The following is a 20,355-nucleotide window of genomic DNA, read 5'->3' on the forward strand; positions in this document are numbered from 1 at the left end:
CAGGTCAAAGTATATTTAATGATAGCAATTTATGACTTATCCTGTGCCCTGAGGGCACAGGTTAGACACTCCGAATTAAATAATGATTATCATTATTATTGAGGAAATAAATAATCCCTTCCATAAATGAATAAAATTAATATTTAATTTATTACTATAAACAATGAGAACAAAACTCGAAAATTTAAGTCGTGGGTCCAGTGAACCAATGATGACCGATTAAAAGCAGTTGCAGGTTAGCTAACCATAAATGATAAACCTACACACCATTCTTGTACTTGCTTCTTCTTCTTCCTTCTAGCAGGACATTGTCCACTGTTCAGATTCCTAGGAAAAATATAGGCACTCCTCAATACTCTGTTTTTACTCCTTAAAACAGAACAACTCCACTTCCAACCCTCTTTAGTACTATTACAACCATTTACTCCTTTTGTATAACATTGTTAGACATTACTTAACTTACACACAAACACACAACTGTCTCGGTGCTCATCTCTTGTTTGGTCTCCACTTTTTTCTGCAAAATTGAAACTTGTTCATCTTCCTTAACTCTGTAAGTACCTACATTGATTTGCTGTTTCTGGTGATTCTTGTTTTTCATTTTTTATACAATTGATAGCTTGCAAGATTTGTTAGATTTTCAATTGGATTTCTCTTGGCCTATTCTTTGTCTTTTATTGTAAAATTTTCATTTTTAACTACTTTAATTAGCTAGGACAAGATTCTTGTACCCCTTTGAGGTACTAATCTCAAGATTTTTGTCTTTGGGTTTCTTCTCAGAGCTACATGCTCTCATGGTGTCTATTAATTTATTTGCACTCATGCTGACTTTTTCTTTTCATGTCATTTCAAGATTTATTAACACACATGTGCTATGTTTGTAGGGTATGTTCATTATTCTTAGCTTCATTTATGAAACTTTGGGAAATGGGGTTCTCAAGTTTGTTCCTTTTAGTGTCTTTTTCATGGGTTTTCTTTATCTCAACTACCCATCAATTACAAATCTATGAAACCCAACTTCTTCTTCAGTTGAGGAAGCATTTGGAATACCCAACTCAGTTGCAATCTTGGGAGAATTATAATGCTGATATGTGTGATATGCCTTCAACTTTACATATGAGCATCAAATGCCTGAACAATTCTGTATCTGAGCTCAAAATCATGGGTGATAAGCTTGCTAAGGTCAGTCAGTACCATGGATTTGCTGTTCCGAATCATACGTTGTCGTCGAGTTTTTCTATTGATTCTTTTGTAACTACATTGGCAAGGTTAAGTAACTTGAGGTTTTTGAGCTTAGTGTCTTTGGGAATTTGGGGAGAGCTTCCGGATAAAATTCATAGATTATATTCACTTGAAGTTCTTGATATGAGTTCAAATTTTATGTTTGGTGCTATTCCACCTGCGATAAGTAGACTAGTGAATCTTCATACTTTGACATTAGATGGTAACTTTTTCAATGGAAGCTTCCCAGACTGGTTGGATTCGTTATCAAACCTTAGTGCTTTGAGTATTAAGAACAACAATTTAAAGGGTCCAGTTCCCAACTCAATATCAAGAATCAAGAAACTTACTGGTATTGCATTGTCTCACAATCAGATTTCTGGTAAGTTGCCTGATTTGAGTTCCTTAACCAATCTCCGTTTATTAGATATGAGGGAAAATCGTTTGGATTCTCAACTACCTTTATTGCCTGGAAGCTTGACAACAGTTCTTCTGAGCAAAAACCGACTGTCAGGTAACATTCAGGAACAGTTTGGGAAGCTAAATCAGCTTCAGCACCTTGATCTCTCATTTAATTCTCTAAGTGGGACTCCACCTACTACATTGTTCTCTTTGTCAAATATCAGTTATCTAAATTTAGCGTCGAATTTGTTGACGGGCTCACTTCCAGACCGACTGAGTTGTGGAGAGGAACTTGGGTATGTTGATATTTCTAGTAATAGGTTCACCGGTAGTCTTCCGTCTTGCCTGGCTTCTACGTCAGAAAAGAGAATAGTAACATTTGCTGGAAATTGCCTTTCTATTAATAATCAGCACCAGAATCCGGAATCATACTGCGCATCAAGTATAGTGAAAGAACAATCAAGTAAAAAAGAAATTGGAGTTTATGTCGGAGTGGTTGGAGGTACTGTTATTGTAGTAATCTTGGTGCTTAGCTTTCTTGTTTTGAGTCGAAGATATACTTTAAGAGAGGCAATAGTGCAGCATACATTGCCAAAGATTATGCAGTGTGATACACCATCAGGGATTTCATCTGAAGTTCTTGCAAATGCAAGTAAGTTGTATGTACAAGTTGTGTATTGTTTGATAATTTTGCAGCTGGCTGGAATTTAAAATGACGTACTTTTCGATTAATATACTTGAATCACATCCTAAAGGATAAGTAAATTGGCTTTTGTCTCTAATGCAGGGATTATATCCCAAGCTGCAAAATTAGGAACTCAAGGAACCCAAGTGCAACGGGTCTTTTCTTTGGAAGAGTTAAAAGAAGCAACTGATAACTTCAGTCAGTTGCTAATACTGGGCGAAGGGTATACCGGAAAGGTATATCTATTTGTTTTTTGATACCCTGGATGCTTCGTTTGATCAAAACTTATCTGTTACTATATGAACTAAGTGATTCTTATATGTCACACATAATTCAATGCACTACTTAATTAGCACCTAGAAGCAAATGAAACAGGATTTTGTACAATAGACACTTGATCAAGTTGAGAACTTGACATAAAAATTCCTTAAAAAGCACTAGCACAGAGACGTAACATAGAAGAGAAAGGGATATATTAGAAAAGGACTGTGTGAAGTGATTTCATCATGTACAATTTTGCTATAAGCCATTTCTGCTCATTTGTTGTATCTGAAGACAGCTTATACCATTCATGAAATTCATCAAGGACAGACCCAGTAGAATTTAGATATTGACTACTCTTTCAAACCAAGAACTCCTTATATGTTTCAATGAAAGTTTCTAAAATTATTCACATGTCCTAACTTTCTGTTTTATACATCTTATCAGCTGTACAAGGGAAGATTAGAGAATGGTACCTACATAGCGATTCGATCTCTACCTTTGTTTAGAAATTATTTAATCCGGAATCTTGAAATTCGACTGAATTTGCTCTCCAAGCTTCGGCACCCGCACCTTGTTGAACTTATGGGTTATAGCATTGATAGAGAGGGTCATGATATTCTCACTGCCAGCAGAGTCTTCCTTGTATATGAATATGTTCCTAATGGAAATTTCCGTTCTCATCTCTCAGGTCAGTTATACAAGATCAACAAAACCTTACAAGTTATCATGCAGAATTGCATGTTAGTGTGATTGTGTTTTATGCAAGCTCTGATATATTCCTTTTTCTGGTATAACAAGGGACAAAGTTGAATGATATTCTAAGATGTGGAGAAATCAATTATTGCGCGATACATATATGACAAACAATAGATGACAATTTTCTTAAATTTAAATTTGTATTTGTATATAGTATTCAATCGCCATGTCTTGAGTATTTCCTTAACATTTATCTGAATGAGAAAAGTTTATGTATATAAACTTGCACCATGCTTTTTTACAGAGACAAAATTAATTTCGTAAATAGGTAATTACTTGTGCAAATTTTAGTTTCATGAAGCTAGAGTAGGATTTACTAAAAGAGGTGGATATCAATATATGGTTTGGAGAATGGTAAGGTTTATTAGAAGAACAAGTATACAGATATAAGACCTTATACAGCCAAGAAGTCTGGATCAATTAAAATTTTGGAGTTGATAGTAAGGAAAAGTCAGGAGACAAATCGCCAGGCCACACATGATTCAGTCCAACTACTTTACCAATTTTGGTCTTTAGACTATCATACGTAATTGATTATAGAGTGCAAAGGCTCCTCTGTATAGTGTAATAGAAGAACATCTCCTATACCAATATTAAGGACATCAATTCTGCAAGTTTTTGTTATTATGATAATAATTTTGTGTTCGAGGGAAATATCATTAACATCGTGCATCAAAATATCTTTATATTCATCTTAAATAATACACAAATATCATGTTTGCCAGTAACAATTATATCATAACATATATTGACTTTGATTACACATGAATATTTGTTGTACAGTTACATGGTTGTAGACTCTTTCTTAAAGTTCTGCACACTGATAGTTTAGAAGGAATTAACTAAATTACGTAATGAATTTGCAGAAACTTCTCCAGATAAAGCTCTCAAGTGGTCAGACAGATTAGCAATTTTAATTGGTGTAGCAAAAGCCGTACATTTCTTACATACTGGAGTTAACTTTGCTTCTTTCTATAATCGCTTGAAGACAAATAATATATTGATTGATGAGCATTTTGTTGCAAAGCTAAGCGATTATGGGGTGTCCATAATCACTGAAGATATTGATAAACTCGAGGTTTATTTCTCTTATATTCTAAACACTCACTCATTTGAATAGTGTGGTGATATTTTTTTGGTTTTGGGTATCTATGTTGGCGCTAAAGAGGTGTGAATTTTTTCTTTTGTCATTTTTGCAGGCAAAAGGAGATGGCCCAAAATCCTGGTAATTTATTCTTGCAACCATGCTATCACTAGGGTCCAGAAAGAATTTACATTACTTTACTGTTTAATTGGACTAATTTTGATAAAGAAAAATGAAAACTCTAACAAATTTCTACTACTGTAACAGCCCAACAATATTGCAAGATATATTTAACTTAATGGGGTTGCTTTTCGCAGGCACAAGACAACAAAGTTAGACGATGATGTTTATAGTTTTGGATTCATATTGCTCGAGTCACTTGTAGGGCCAATTGTAAGTGGAAAAGGAGAATCATATTTGCTGAATGAAATGGTGTGCAAATTTTTCTCAACCTGAAGTCTATTTTATTCTTGATGCAGCTCTGCAGTTAGATAATTAATAGACACAAGTATTCTTTAGCTGTTTAGCGTTCTCTGCCTCAAGTTACCATTTCACTATATTATGTTCCTCCATCAGTTAAAACCCAAACTATGTGCTGGTTGTTTTCTTTTAGTTCTCAACATATTCTGATATTGTTTCTTGAAAAGCAGGCATCATTTGGTAGCCAGGATGGACGAAAACGATTAGTGGATCCGCTCGTATTAACCACATGCTCAGAAGAGTCATTAAAAATAGTAGTATCCATCACAAACAAATGCATATCTCTTGATTCATCAAGGCGTCCCTCATTTGAGGATGTTCTTTGGAATTTGCAGTACGCAGCACAAGTCCAGGCCATAGCAGATGCTGATCAGAAGTCGAGTGCATCATCACAGTAGTAATTGTAAATGTTAGAGTTATACTAGTGTCATACTGAAATAAGTTATTAGGCTAGAGTCCACTGAGTTAGCATGCAAGCCCATCACACAAATTTACATAATGTATGTGATAATTGTTAGTATTCTTTAGTATAACTAGGTGTTTAACTGAAAATTTTAAGTGAGAACTTTTACTATAGTTTTATCCTTGATATAAAATTTAGGACACATTTTTTGGATCTTACTAGGCACCATTTGTTTCGGTCATATGTTTCAGTTCATTTGGCTTCACTTTTGCTTAGACAGAATGAATAAAAAAACTCTGAGTTGCTCGGCTTTAAAATCTTATTTGACCGATTCTTGCACACATTAATATCAGTGTTGTGAAAAGTGCAAATCGGTTTAAATCGGTTTTTAGCGGTAGAAGAATTTTTTAGCGCTTAAACGGTAAAACGGACGTTTAAGCTGGTCAATAAGCGGATTAATAAACTATAGTAATAACTAAGTTGCTAGAAAACGATGTCTGCCTCCTTCAAGAAGGCCGCAACGATAATTACAAAATATTGGTAATTCAATGTTTAGACAAGACACAGTAGTCCGCAGACCTTGTTAACTACCATGGTCTATACTGCCATATTAGAATGGATGCATGAGAGGGTACTTCATTTCACCTTCTGATGATGATCTTCGCATATGGAGAATTAGCGAAAAGATGTTCAATGACATGATCAGTAGAACAAGGTTGCCGCATGTCGAATAGTCCTAGTCCTCGAAGAGAAATAAACTCGAGGTTGCAGAATGCAGGAGGCTCGTATTCATGTAAATCTGAAATCCTACGAAGACCCTAGAAAATAAAAAAAAACCATGAGATTTTGATTGCAGATTATTTACAGAACATGTGATTAGTAACTTTTAAAAATAAAGCAGATTTATCATCTATTAAACCAAATTTAAGTACTTTAATCATTGATTAATTTAGTGTTTAGCATGTGGACATGGCCACAACATATGAAAACCGATGATAATAAATATATAAAAGATACCTCGATTGTTTCACTTGAAAGTTCGAGCAGCACAGTTTCCCTCACTGCATTCAACATGGAAATAAATCTCTGCGCACCAAATTTAATCCTGTTCCTCTCCCCAGTTTCAGAGAAATCACCTTTTTTCCTCTGAATATCTATATGCACTCGTTTCATTAAAGGGAATCCATCCCTTGCAGAGAAGCCTGCCGGTACATATTGAGAACGATAACTCAAGTGTAACAGACTTGGTGCAGAAACAATAAATGAATATATATTCTCCAGGCACAGGGTGAGTTTCTGGAGCTTTGGACAATTTATTGTAATAATCTTGTCATCGGAAATTAGTCCAGAGTTTTCAGCCAGAGTTAGCTCCTTCAAATTCTCAAACCCCGAAATTATTTTGCCAATTCTAACATTTTTAAGATACAAAGAAGTTAACGAGGGCAAAGTCCAGTAACTCATTGGACGTACATGTCTGCAGTTCGTCAGATGCAAGGTTATTAAATACGCGGAATTCAGACAAGGATAATCATTTAAATCTCCATTCCTGATGCATAAATGTTCAATGCTGTTGCGAGGAAGTGCGTAGTCTAGACAGATATTTAGCATCTTTCTGCTGCCGAGGCAATCCATTGTAACTTTCGAAAATAGATACTGCTGGTCTCGATTTTTCAGAAAAAACGTAACGAATATTTCATGGTCACCGGATATAAGTGGCTCAAAGTTGAGACAAGGCAGAGTAGGCCAGAGATTTAGCCATCTTTTTGATAATACCATGGTCTGTACTGCGACTTTGGAATCGACATAGCAGAGAATGTGATTTATCAGGTCATTTGATAATTGGCTAATTCTATCTTCAACTTTTTCACCCAGTGCTATGCTGCTTCTTTTGCCTCTTGTTCCAGTACTGCTACTTCTTACTTTTCCCCTGCGTCCCATCTTTTCTTCTTCTAAAACGCTAATGGATTAGTCAGTCTAGTTCTGAGTCGTGCATACATATAATTGATTATACCAATTTTCACATTAGTGTGCTGACTTCAATCTATTTATATTAGGTTTAGACATTGTATTCACGTAAACTTGTACATCTTTGTGATAACTTCAATCGAGTAAATTGATTATATCATCAAGGAGTTTCCCTATGAGTTTTGTTTTATGGGTTTGAGAAATCAAATTTTTTTCTTTTATTTTCTTTATTATTTATATCATTTCATGTAAATCATTAATACAAAATGAAATTAATGACTCAAAAATATATATAAATATTAATTTAATGATATTTTAAATTAATTACGATTAATAACTCATAAATATTATAATTCAACCATATTCATTCCACCACTCAACCAAACACCTGATATGAGAAATGATACCTCAAACCCGTACCAGCTTAACCCTATTTCTCATTCTAACCTCATACTCTCTCTTCAACCAAACGACCACTAAAATGTTTAGAGATTGTATTGGTAACTTCTGTATATCAATCTAATTATAGCGTATAATTTGTACTAGACTTTAACCCGTGCAAAGCACGGGCGGGTATATAGTTCGTAATTTATTGTTATAATTTAAATTTTAACATCATTTATTAGTATTTTAGTATTAGTGGATTGAATTTTAATTAAATTATATTATTCAACTGACTATATTTTCTCCCGATTACTTGAAAAGAGACAAACCCTAATGTGTGTGTATATATATATATCATTATTTTAGTACATTTAATCCGAATTTAGTACACGTAAATTTTAAAATAAAAAAATCAGAAAATTCAAATCTTTTCTAAACATAGCCGATCGTGTAATACCTTTGAAAAAATCGAATTTCAACTTCATTTTGTAATCTTGGTTTTTTTGACAACAATAACTTTTGAGATTAGAGTTCGAAAGGGTTATGTAATGGTCCGTGTTTATATTGAAATAAAACACGTTAAAGTTAAAAAGAGTTATATGAAGGTTCTTATTAAAAGAAGATATTCAAAATTGTATATTTATAATTTTATTTATAACATCATTATCATTTTTTTAATGAAATATTATATGATAATGGATTGTTATGAGTGTTTTTAGTATTTGAAAATGTTTAACAATATAATACTAATAGACTCCACATTTGTAGACTTCTAGTACCAAAAGGAGAGTACCAAACCAAAAAATATAACTAAAACCTTGGATTACAAATTATACCTATGTTGGCTTATTATAGTATAGTATAGATATATTTGTGATTACGGCTAAAATTTTAAATAAGAATTTTATGTTATAGGACCTCGAATTTTTGTCATTGATTTTTCCCATCATATGTGAGTAGGTAATATCGATTCAAGACAATAATTTTATTTTGATTGATAAAATAGTTTGTTTGATTAAATTATTACTTTTTTTTGTTGCAAATTTAGGTTTTGGAATGTTTTTTTTAAATAATTTAAATCTGTATTGATAAGTTAATATAAGACATACACACTCAATATATAGTTATATATTATTTTTGGGTGGGTTTTTGCTTTCTCAATTTCTATTAACTAATAACTTTAGTTTTTGTTTTTGTGATAATTTTCATATTCTGATAATATCCTTGTTATTAATTTAATGATGCTATAATTTTATGCTTTTTTACATATTTATTGGATTTAATTGATTTTGTGTAAAAGAAATTTTACTCAGAAATTAGATCCTAAGTCCCTCCCTATTAGACTATAACCGGTCATGAACTCATCAAGTTTGAGTCCATTGCATACAAGCTGCACAAAAATAATGATTTGAACAGGGTTCAATGTAAGCTACTTACAAAAATGAGTAGGAGTTCAATGTGAACTAGCTACCTGCAAGTTCTTCTCTTAAATTCAAACTTACACAAAGATATTTACGATGTTGCATCAATTATTTGTCAGAAATCCGGATCCTCTTGTAGTCTTATATATATATAGGACTTAAAAGATATGGATGAGATATTATAAATTTATAATCATGAAGACAATAATTTGCATATCTGGCAGTGATGTCTTCCACATTTTGTTTATGACTTGCTGATAATTATTAAGGCCTGACTGACATGTGAGTCTATACACTTTTAGTGCTGGATTGTTTTATGTACTAGGGGCCGTTTGACTGAGCTTAAAATAAGTACTTCTTACTTAAAGTAAAGAAGTGAAATAGAAGTTAGAAGCAAATTAAGACTTATAAGTGATTAAAGTATTTGGGAAATAAGTAGAAGTAGTGAAACAAAAACTAGCATTCCTAGCTTTTTATAGGTGCTTCTTGACTTTTTACACAAACGGTACAAATGAGTGCTTCCAACTTATAAATTGAGAAGCTGGGCAGTGGGCACCCACTATATTTCAAGCTAACAGAATTCTTCTGCTAGAAGTAGTATTAAGCTTCAAGGTGTACATAATACAGATCAACCCTCAGCAGCTCTTCGGATATGTGCAGTTGCATTATCACTCAAGTTTAGCTTGGTTCAAGACAAGTCAACTTCCACTTGGATCTTCTAATCACACACCACATTTAGCTCATCTGCTTAACTACATCATCCGTGACACATTGCATCGAATTTTGATATACATAAGGTCGCAGCCAGTGCACAAGACTCCCCTGTCAAGGTAAGGTCCCTGTGTAACATATTTTCCGTAATCACTAAATCCTTTAATATTCTATGAAAATAAAAATAAACAGACTTGACTAGTATCAAGTGGAAGACAGTTGAATGCAGACACACCACCTACTTGTACAAACTGCCTGATATTGTAACTACAGCTGTACTAGTGAATTCCAGACAAAGGGACCTTGTCAAGTCCCAGGGTTCAGTCTGTTCCTTCACTATACAGTAGTACTTTGAAATTTTATTCTGTTTTTTCTAATTAATTTTTTCACCTGCATTTTTGTAAGATAGTAGTGGCAATCACATGCTGCTACCATGGAACCTGCATGTGCACACTCTTAGGATTAACAAAAGAAGATACTTATGGATTTACACACTGAATCTGGAACCTTAAGTTGCAGTCTTTTATTCCAAAATATATGCACTTGTCCAGCCATAAGTCCAACTTGGAAGGGCGGTTTATCGTAGATTTATGTGATTTCAGTCAAGGTCGGCAAATTGCAGTAACTTTTGTAACTAACTAGGAATTTTTACAGTAATTTATTCCCGAATCCGATGTAATTCATGATACATATTTCTCACTCTAAATGCGATTTTTTTTAAGCTAGCAGCAGTGTTATACTGACTCGTTCGGCTTATCTTATTTTTCTAGAAAAGGGTCATTTATTTCTGAAATATATACTGAGACATGTACTAATTTCTGAAAATAAGTGCTTTATATCTGCAAATAAGAAATTTGAACACTTATAAATACTTATTACTAAAAACATTATGTAAATGTGAAAACTTTCTGAAATAAGTCCTTATTTTCATCTGACTGACAGAAGTACTAGCAAATTAAGCAGTAATTATTAACCCTTGGCTTTTTCCTAGCTTTTTTGGCATCTCTAAAATTTTCTTCTGCATATAATTTTTGCTTTGTGATATTGGTGCTTTTCAACCTAGGTTATCGATATGCTATTAGACTATTGAATAGTTTTCTGAGGTTTCATATTCTAGTTTTATTCTATGCATCAACTTTCCAACACACAAAAGTCTCATCAACTCATAAAATTGATGCAAATCTTTCTTTTCTGTACCCTCCTCCTTATCTCTTTCAATATCAAAATTATCTCCATCTCCACATTCTTGAAGAATATTGCTGACATGGTCATGCATAAATGCACAGTTCTATATGTTGAATTGTATGTCGATGGCCAATGGTACGCGTCCACGTGTGCCCCCAACCAGTATTTTGTATGCCTTCAAAATAAAGTTGTGCATAATCATGCCTCAAGTTGCAGAGCACATGAGTTGCATAGATATCAGCATGTGTATTAATGTGATGAATGTATGTTTTATTTCTGTGTCATCAGCTCTATTTCATTTCAATATTTAATCATCTCATTCTGTTATCTTAGTGGTGGATGCCTGATTTATAATACTAAGAGCTTAAAGTGAAGATTAGTGGCTTATCATACTAAGCTATGGCCTCTTGAATCAGAAACCAAGGCTAGTTGAACAAACTAGAGGTCATCTTTGTTTGTCTGTGTGTGTTTATATAAAGTTTCAAGTTTGTAACCCCAAGGATCCTGTCCATGACCAGCTATTCCCCTTTGTACAGATCCAAAAATTGTTTTACCTTCTCTCTCTTGGTGTGATCTTACTATTTTACTAGCTTTTCCATGAGTTCATGCATATAATTTCAACCATGTTCAATAAGCTCAAACTTAGAGTTTTACTACTTTGCTCTATCTTTTTTCTTGCCTTTGCACTTGAAAACAACTTCTTAAATTGTGATACCAATTCCACATATGCTTCTGGCTACCAATGCAATGGACTTAATGCACAAAGCCAGTGTCAGACATATGCTATGCTTCGTACCAATTCGTATTTTTCATCCCTTTTCAGTCTCAGCTCTTACATGGGGATTAACCGGTCTGTTCTTGCTGACGCGAATAACTTCTCTGCTAACGCGGAGTTTCTTGAAAAAGATCGCCCTTTGTTGATCCCCCTTAATTGTAGATGCAAAGGTGGCATTTTTAGTGCAGAATTCACACACACTACTGTGAAAGGTGAAAGTTTTTATGGTATTTCAGAGGCGCTGGAAGGCCTGACAACTTGTAGAGCCATCAAAGAGAAGAATCCAAGTGTAAATCCTTGGAATTTAGGAGATAATCACACCTTGGTGATCCCATTGAGATGTGCTTGTCCGTCAAATGTAATTGGACAAAGCACAAATCTGTTGTCTTACCCTGTAACTAGAGGGGAAACAGTTTCAAGTTTGGCCTTTAAGTTCAATATTTCAGAAGAAGCTATTATTGCAGCTAATAATAGATCAGGAGCAGATTTTACGAAGCTGCAAAGCTTAGAGCCTGTGTCAACTCTTCTGCTTCCATTACATGGAAAGCCTGAATTTGGTTCACTAGCAGAACCAAGTCAGCCAGCTTTGGGTTCTGCAGGAAAAAACATTCCTTGTGTAAATCAACACAAGAGAAAGTCATCGAAAATGTGGAAGATTGGAGCTTACATTGCTGTTAGTGGAGCGGCGTTTGTAGCATTCATTGCAGCTGCAGCAGGGCTCCTTTTGTTGTATTGGAAAAAGAAGCAACAAATTATGGCGAAGGACGGAGATGTGGAGCTGCAGCAGCTGAGTCTAAGTGTCCGTACCATCAGCGAAAAAAAAGTCTCCTTTGAAGGGTCCCAAGATACAATTGACGGCCAGGTAATCGAACCAATACCACACAAGATGATGATTGAAACATACACACTGGAGGAGATGAAGAAAGCAACCGCGGATTTCAGTACAAGTAATCTTATTGAGGATTCTGTATTTCACGGGCGTTTGAATGGCAAGAACTTGGCAATAAAGTGCACAAAGACAGAGAATGTTTCAAAGATTGAATTCGGGCTTTTTCATGATGCAGTTCATCATCATCCTAACATAATTAGGCTCTTCGGAACGTGTGAAACAGAAGGCCCGGATTCATTTATAGTCTCTGAGTATGCTAGAAATGGTTCTTTAAAAGACTGGCTTCATGGTGGTTTAGCTATGAAGAGCCAGTTCATTTCATCCTGCTACTGTTTCTTGACATGGAATCAAAGGCTAAGGATCTGCCTAGACGTGGCTACCGCTTTACAGTACATGCACCAGATAATGAATCCTTCTTACCTGCACAGAAATATAAAGAGCCGAAACATCTTTATTGATGAGGAATTCAATGCCAAGGTTGGGAATTTCGGGATGGCTGAATGTGCTGAAAATGACACAAGTGATCAGAATCAAGTATCTTGCTCCAGCCATTCCTCGTCATGGACTAGAGGGTACTTGGCACCTGAGCTCCTCCACCAGTGCCTGCCTTCTCCGAGCACTGACATATTTGCATTCGGGGTGGTTCTGCTTGAGATTTTATCAGGCCAGCCTCCTGTCACCAGAGGAACTGAAAAAGGAGAGGGGACTATCTTGCTGTCAGATAAAATCAACTTCATTCTCCAGTCAGAAAATGCAGACGAATTGAGGGGGTGGATGGACAACGTTTTAGATGAGAATTATTCATTTGATCAGGCTGTGACATTAGCCAATCTTGCGAGGGCTTGCGTGGAGGAAGACTCTTGTATGAGACCTAATGCTGGAGAAATCGTCGAAAAGTTATCAAGATTGGTTGAAGAATTACCAGCAGGAGAGAGTTTCACAATCTGTGAAAGCTCTTGCAAGCCTCTTGTAAAGGCTTCTGGAAGTAATATGTGAAACAATTATATCCCATAGAGCAACTGAGGATTCCAAATATCCAAACATTGTGTCAATAATTCTACTATATTGTTCATGCAGCTTAGAAAGTTTAAAGGAAATTCTATAGCCTGAGGCCTCTTTCTTCTTGTATAAAATATGGTTAAATATGCAAATCAAATACCTCTCCAGAAATAAGAAATTGAAAAATAAATAAGTCATGTTAAACAATTATGTGCTGCATATGTTGAGTCTGTCGGTCTGCATTCTGGTTTTATACACTTTTCTTAGTTTCTGTGCCCAATACAAATGTATATATCTCAAAGGGACGGAGGGAGTATACTTTGAGGTGCAGTGGGAAGTATGAAGAATGATTATTAAGCTTTTCTTTGATGCTTAGTTTAGCAATCCTAATCTGTGCCTGACACTCTACAAAGATTCGGTTATCTGGATAGACTAATTAGTCAAATCTGGGTCATTTCAATTCTGATGGAGCTTATAAAATATTCTAAGCAGAGAGTAAAAGGCTATAGACTAGTAGTAATTGTATAAAGCAGTGCCAGTTTACTAGAGCCCACAGTCTTTCATTTAAGGACGGGTCCTGATCACCACCACTGATTAGATAAAAAAATTAAAAATAAGTTATAAAATTATAAAAAATATTAAAATATATGTTGCACATTAAAATAAAATATATAAAAATGAGGGGACAGAGATAGTAAGCAACTATTTTAAAATTTTCATGCCGTAAATTAAGATTCGGAGGTAGAAAAATATTTGTCATCTTGGAAAAGTTATCTACTCCGAAAGTTGGAAAAGTTGATTTTTATGGATGCCCAACTACATAAAATATTCAAAATATGATTGACCCATAGTAACACTATAATGCTCCTCTTTTTCTTTTTTCTTTAACATATTAACACACAATTTCCCAATAATGGAAATAACTAGGAGTTTTCTCACTTTCAAAAAACTAGGAGTAGCCTTATTCCAGCACTTTAGGGTTATATGTTTTGATTGATAAAAAAAATATCCTGATCGAAAACACCTCAAGCTATAAGTTTACAAGTTTTTCATGTCTAAAAAGGAAATGTGAGTGTCAACTGTCAAGTATGATAATGAGAAATATTTTTTTCCCTCTTTTATGTCATCTCTAATTATAAAATTATAAATAAATTATAATAATGCACAATTTAATCACCGGCTTAAAATATAAGAAAAATATCAATTAAAAAGAGAACTAAGAATTAATTAAAATTAATGCAAAATTATTTTAAATATAAAATATTTATTCCACCACTCAACCAAACACTTCATATCACATCACATATAATATCAAAAATTAAAAAATGATACCTTAACAAACGGGATTTAAATCCAATACCTCTTCTCAACCAAAAACGACCTGACTACTAGCGAGTGATGTGGGGGTCGACACTCATGTTGTTCATTGAGATGATTATGTGCAGTCCATTTAGGCCTCAAGGGCGTATGATAGTGTGATAAAAAGAAATATTAAGGATTCAAATACAATAGTCCACTTTTGAACTAGGGCAATAGCAAAACTAGAATAACAGCTCATCCATATATCATTCCCGCGGAGAAGATCTTTCCCATGAAGAGGTCGAAGTTAGATGAATAACTCTACTTTCAGCACAACAGGAATCCGGATGACAACATTTAGAAGTCAATTCTACCTCTGGGAATTGTTTGCTCGACTTTACCAATTCTTTGTGGAGGCCATATAATGTGGGTGGCCCTTCCCTTTATTAAACCCAAAGGGACCTGCGATTGGAAAAGAAATCTCAAGTGATTTAATTGATGACAGGGTAGCAAAGCTTCAGGAATATATATTGGAGTATTATTGTCAACTGCAACCATGTACTTGCACATGCTTAGAAAAGATACACGAATAAAAAGTTCATTGATGGAAACTATGGGGCCGTTTGGCTGGGTTTAAAAGAAGTGACTTATTACTTAAAGTAAAAAAGTTGATTAAAAGTGAGAAGTTGACTTAGACTTATAAGTTATTACAAGTGTTTGGACACCGTGACTTATAAGTTTTTAAGTGTTTGGATAACTTAACTTATAAGTTGGTATAGTTTCGTAATTTTGTAATAGAATTATTTGATATTTACGAAATAAATTGAAAAAAGTTTAGATTAGAGTAATATTTATATTATATAAAAAATGGTTTTTGGTTTGCTTTGTCTCACATTTAAATGATTTATAAGTGTGTTTAAAAATTTATATAAATATTAATATATAATATTAATATATTTAAATATTTCATAAAATTGAAGACAAAAACTTAAATTAAAAAAAATCCTTATATTCAATATTTGGAACGAGATAACATAAATCAGAAGAATAAAAAATAAATAAAAACAATAGGAAGTGAAGAGGAGGAAGGAACGGCCGAAAGAAGTTATAAGTTCAGTCCAAAAAAAACCTCGATTGGTAGCTTATTTTATCTGCTTCTTTTACCTTTTTTAAGCCCTTCACCATCATTTGCCAAACGCCTGAGAAAAGAGAGGAAGTGGGCTTCTGGGCTTAAAAGCCCAGAAGTTCCACTCCCAAACACCCACTATATCTTCTCAAGTGCATCTCATATTTTTCATGGATAAGGAATTTTTGTTCAGCATGTTGTTTAGAGATACTTATTATAAGGCACTTGTACCAAACACGATGGCAAAATTAGCTGGTAGGCAAAGGTCTTAAGTCCTGGAAATTATCCCCCCCCCCCCCCCCCCCCCCCAAAAAAAAGTTTCTGGTTCCGCCACTACATGGAAACGTGAACATGCATAGAGAAGCACTAACATCACCCTGTCAATCTTCACTTACATCACCAAATGGTTACTCAAATTATCTTTATGATCTTGAATATACCAAGATTACACCTTTTTTTTTTTGCCTATATACCAAGATTACACTTTTTTTGCCTACTCAATATGCTTACGACATTATTGCAGATACTTGGATCTTTTAACTTTTAACAGTTGTAACAAAACAGAGAGCAGTGCTCTTAAAACAAGATCGAGGTCATTAAAACACCTGGGTCTAGGAAAATTACAAAAGGTATGGATACTGGAAACATTACCGGGCCAATGGATTTTGAATCCAAACTAGAAGCTGAATTATCGCCTTCAACCCAACAATGTCCATCTGGAATCTTCACAGCATCATAGGAGTAAGGTGAACTGACCCAGTCACCTGGCAATGCAGTGATTCTTTTTACACATTTCTCCTTGTGATTACTGGGGGAGCTGCAAAATTTGGAAACTGTAGAGCAATCATAGATAACATGAAACTTGACAAAAACTTCAAGTTTCAGTATGATGTGTTAAGAACCCCGAATATATCCTCCCTGAGATGGGCCAGCAAATTAAGTTTAAATATTCATGAAAAAGTGATTGTGTTTTACAATATTTTATATCAACCAGATCTGTCAAGCTAATGCATAAATACAGATTTGCCAATCCTATCGTACTCATGAAGCATTTACAACACATAAGACTCGGAAAAATAGACCAAACATATGTTTGTTTTATTTTCTTTTCGATAATTTAAAATATGCAAACTCTAACACATCAAAATATACATGTGTTGGACCAGATGACCAATATCTTAACTCCACAAGTAACACTATTAAATACACACCCCTGACAAGAAGCTTATAATTGAATTTTTAAATAGCACAGCATGATTGCAATTATAATTTACATTCCACTGCTGCTGCTTAAGATTAAAATGTTAACCAAAATCAGTTCTGTAATTATACCAGAAAACTACAACGTCGCCAAGTGAGAACTTGTACTTATCCAGGCACAATTTCTCCACCAATACACGGTCACCTGTGGACAAGCAAAATTAGTATATTAGTCAAAAGCATCTACCATCTGAGGTGGGTGTAAAATTAATTCCTTTGAAAGACTTAACCAGAATATGTTTTCACAGAAGTGCTCCAATGGGGATTGAAAGTTGGAGACATAGAACCACCTCGAATGGGGACAATACTGATATAACGATCTGATATGGTAAGGCCTATAATTCCACATGTGAAGAAATTTTTGGAGACATTCCAGAGAAAATTCAGTCTTTTCATATCCTTAATTCAGAAGAGTAAGTATCAAACTGAAATGGAGGATATCTGCATATAAGCGTAAATCAAATGAGAAGCGGTACTGGCATTCAATTTATGAGGGTAACATGTAAATACATATACTACTACATGTGCATCCATCAATAAAGCATGTGTTCATTGTCACTTATCAAACCGGGTTAGTACTAATGCAAGAAGCTACAAAAATGTGTCTACATGTGAAGTATTACAGCACATTTGAGAGTTATGAAGTAAAAATATAATATAAAAGCCATCATATTCTCGCCATCTAGGATGTGGTTAGGTTACAAAGTGGCTTCTACCTAATATCATATCTTATAAAGCATCCACATGACAATAGAGACAAATTATGATCCTAATACTGGTCATAACAAAAAGTATCGATACTACATTAATTTACATTGTGCTTCATAAGAAAACATAGGATTTTAGATTATAATGGGGATTTAAGCAAGTGTCATCAATTTAGGATCTTTATTATTATTACCATCGAGGATATTCTAGAGTAGATCAGCTGTCTTACTTTCAAAGCTATATTAGGTTATTTTTTTTAACAAATATAGTAGTTTCTCTCAAAATAGAGGAAAGCAATAGATATTAATTTTGAAAGTGAAAATTTCTATTTTTTTGTAGTTTGGTATACATTATATTTTCTCCTCCCGTGGTCGGGAAGGCATATTAGTAGTATTATTTCTGCCGTGAATTTTGCATTTTTATCATTTAATGTGTTAATTCCATACTTTCATCTTTCTAGTTCTTGTCCTGCATCACTCCTAAAGACAGCACATATAGCACAGACCCAAATCCTCTATGCATCTCAACAATGCTGCCAAAGTGATTCACCGAACGCAATAAATTCAACCTCAGAAAATGTAAAAGTTTCCAACTTACTACAACCTTTATAAGTTCCAATTCGAAATTGAATTAAACAAGGTATTATTACTAGAGTCCATATTAAAGATGCCAACTTCCAGTATTCATCAATGAGTAATAAAAGGTCCGTAAAAGACCCCGGGTACATTTCTTGATTATGCTACAGGGCAAATCAATACAATTAGGATTGTTAACAACTAAGCTGAACATGATAAATGGCAACAAGGGTGAATAGACACACAAGGGAATACTGATATATCACTAATACGCAAGCAAATCGATTATTAATTTAGAGCTGATTATCGACTACCCATTGCTAATACTATAACAAAACTATAGGACAATTTTCAAGAGAATCAAATTTGTATTTGGCTAGTTGGCAATCATTTACACAATTCTAATCAGGAAGTATAAAACAGAAGATAGATACAACGTGAACTTACGTTTTTCATAGGAAGGGAAGGGAGCTTCGCATAGGATATTAGGACGTGATAGCAAACGAGGGAGATTGATTTGCAATAAAAAAGTTATAACCCACACTTGGGCTTTTACAGCAAAAGGTGAGGGCGTTTATGAGTAAGACAGCCCATGAGAGAGGCATTTCTCTGGATATGTAAGGACTGCTTATCTATTCTTATTTTAAGAGTTTAATTCTGGACAAAATTGTATAATAAAAGAAATATTTATTTTTATAAAATAACAAATAAAATATATATATTTTTAAAATTTATATTTAAAATATTATAAATAAATATATTTCGTAAGAAAAATAAGAACTTAATTTTTTGAAAAATTGATGGCCAAACAAACACAATATATAATGTAATTTGTATACATTCACTTAAACCACTCATTAATAGCTGAAATTTATTTAAAAAATATTTTTATATTAGATTATAATTAATTTGATTAAATACAATTAATCTATATATAAATATTTAAATTGAAAAATATTTTAAATATAATAGAAAGTATAAATAAGTGCATCAACAAATTCCATGAAATAAATTTTAGTATAAATATACATAATTTAAATGTGTTACTAATAAATAAAATATTAAAGTATGTATATGTATGACTTATATTATATTTATGATATTATGGACTATTATAAATAAAAATTAGAGAATTATTAAAACTATTACTTTACATGAGTTTTTTATGTTATTTTATTATTTTTGAAAGTAATTGTAAAAATATGATTTATAACTAAAAATAATTAATTATAATTTTTTTATACAATTCGCGAATAAATAGTTTTCTAGAATTTGTAGGAAGTCGTTTCAGAATTATAGCTAATATTTGTATTCATGCTCATTTATTTAATTAATTGGTTTTAAATAATGTATTATTATTTGTCAGAAAAAATAATGTATTATTATTTAGAAAGAAATTCAACACAAAATTAAGATTCTAGCCAAAAAAATACATATATTTAACATGTTTGAAGCTGGAATAGCTTCAGTTACCTAATGTCACGTAGGCGAGAGCGGCCGGTTACGCTCGGTTTCTTGGTAAAATCGGAATCGCAACTGTGTATCTTCAGTTTTTAAAATTGAAACTGTAACCGCCGGTTTGAATTTGATTTCGGTTTCATTTTAAAAAACTCGATTCGGTTATAATCGGCTCGATTTCAATTACAAAACCGGCAAATATAAAAATAAAAAATAATATAGAAACGAGACAAATTGACGCCCGTGCTATGTGAAATTAGACCCTCAAACTGATCTACTAAACCAAGATTGCTGACATGGTTATC

The 20,355-nt window shown here is 33.6% G+C and overlaps 3 protein-coding genes across 3 annotated transcripts; 2 read left to right on the forward strand and 1 right to left on the reverse strand.

Moving 5' to 3' along the window:
- The first annotated feature begins 241 nt into the window (after window positions 1-241).
- On the forward strand, window positions 242-5,513 carry LOC108211042 (probable inactive leucine-rich repeat receptor-like protein kinase At3g03770). The gene is made up of 8 exons (XM_017382525.2): window positions 242-553; window positions 885-2,275; window positions 2,411-2,544; window positions 3,017-3,260; window positions 4,195-4,406; window positions 4,528-4,553; window positions 4,730-4,844; window positions 5,063-5,513. The coding sequence occupies exons 2-8, from the start codon at window positions 913-915 to the stop codon at window positions 5,288-5,290; spliced, it is 2,322 nt and encodes a 773-aa protein (XP_017238014.1). The 5' UTR covers window positions 242-553; window positions 885-912; the 3' UTR covers window positions 5,291-5,513.
- A 5,333-nt stretch (window positions 5,514-10,846) lies between these two features.
- LOC108211900 (protein LYK2) lies at window positions 10,847-13,817 on the forward strand. Its single transcript, XM_017383616.2, has one exon. The coding sequence runs from the start codon at window positions 11,567-11,569 to the stop codon at window positions 13,619-13,621; it is 2,055 nt and encodes a 684-aa protein (XP_017239105.1). The 5' UTR covers window positions 10,847-11,566; the 3' UTR covers window positions 13,622-13,817.
- Window positions 13,818-14,868: 1,051 nt separating this feature from the next.
- LOC108211518 (uncharacterized) lies at window positions 14,869-19,195 on the reverse strand. Its single transcript, XM_017383142.2, has 5 exons — window positions 19,040-19,195; window positions 17,540-17,750; window positions 17,382-17,454; window positions 16,701-16,866; window positions 14,869-15,385 (listed from the first exon to the last, which is right to left on the reverse strand). The coding sequence occupies exons 2-5, from the start codon at window positions 17,703-17,705 to the stop codon at window positions 15,281-15,283; spliced, it is 510 nt and encodes a 169-aa protein (XP_017238631.1). The 5' UTR covers window positions 17,706-17,750; window positions 19,040-19,195; the 3' UTR covers window positions 14,869-15,280.
- Between the last annotated feature and the right edge of the window lie 1,160 nt (window positions 19,196-20,355).

Source organism: Daucus carota, chromosome 3, assembly GCF_001625215.2.
Source record: "Daucus carota subsp. sativus chromosome 3, DH1 v3.0, whole genome shotgun sequence".
NCBI classification, from domain to species: Eukaryota; Viridiplantae; Streptophyta; class Magnoliopsida; order Apiales; family Apiaceae; genus Daucus; species Daucus carota.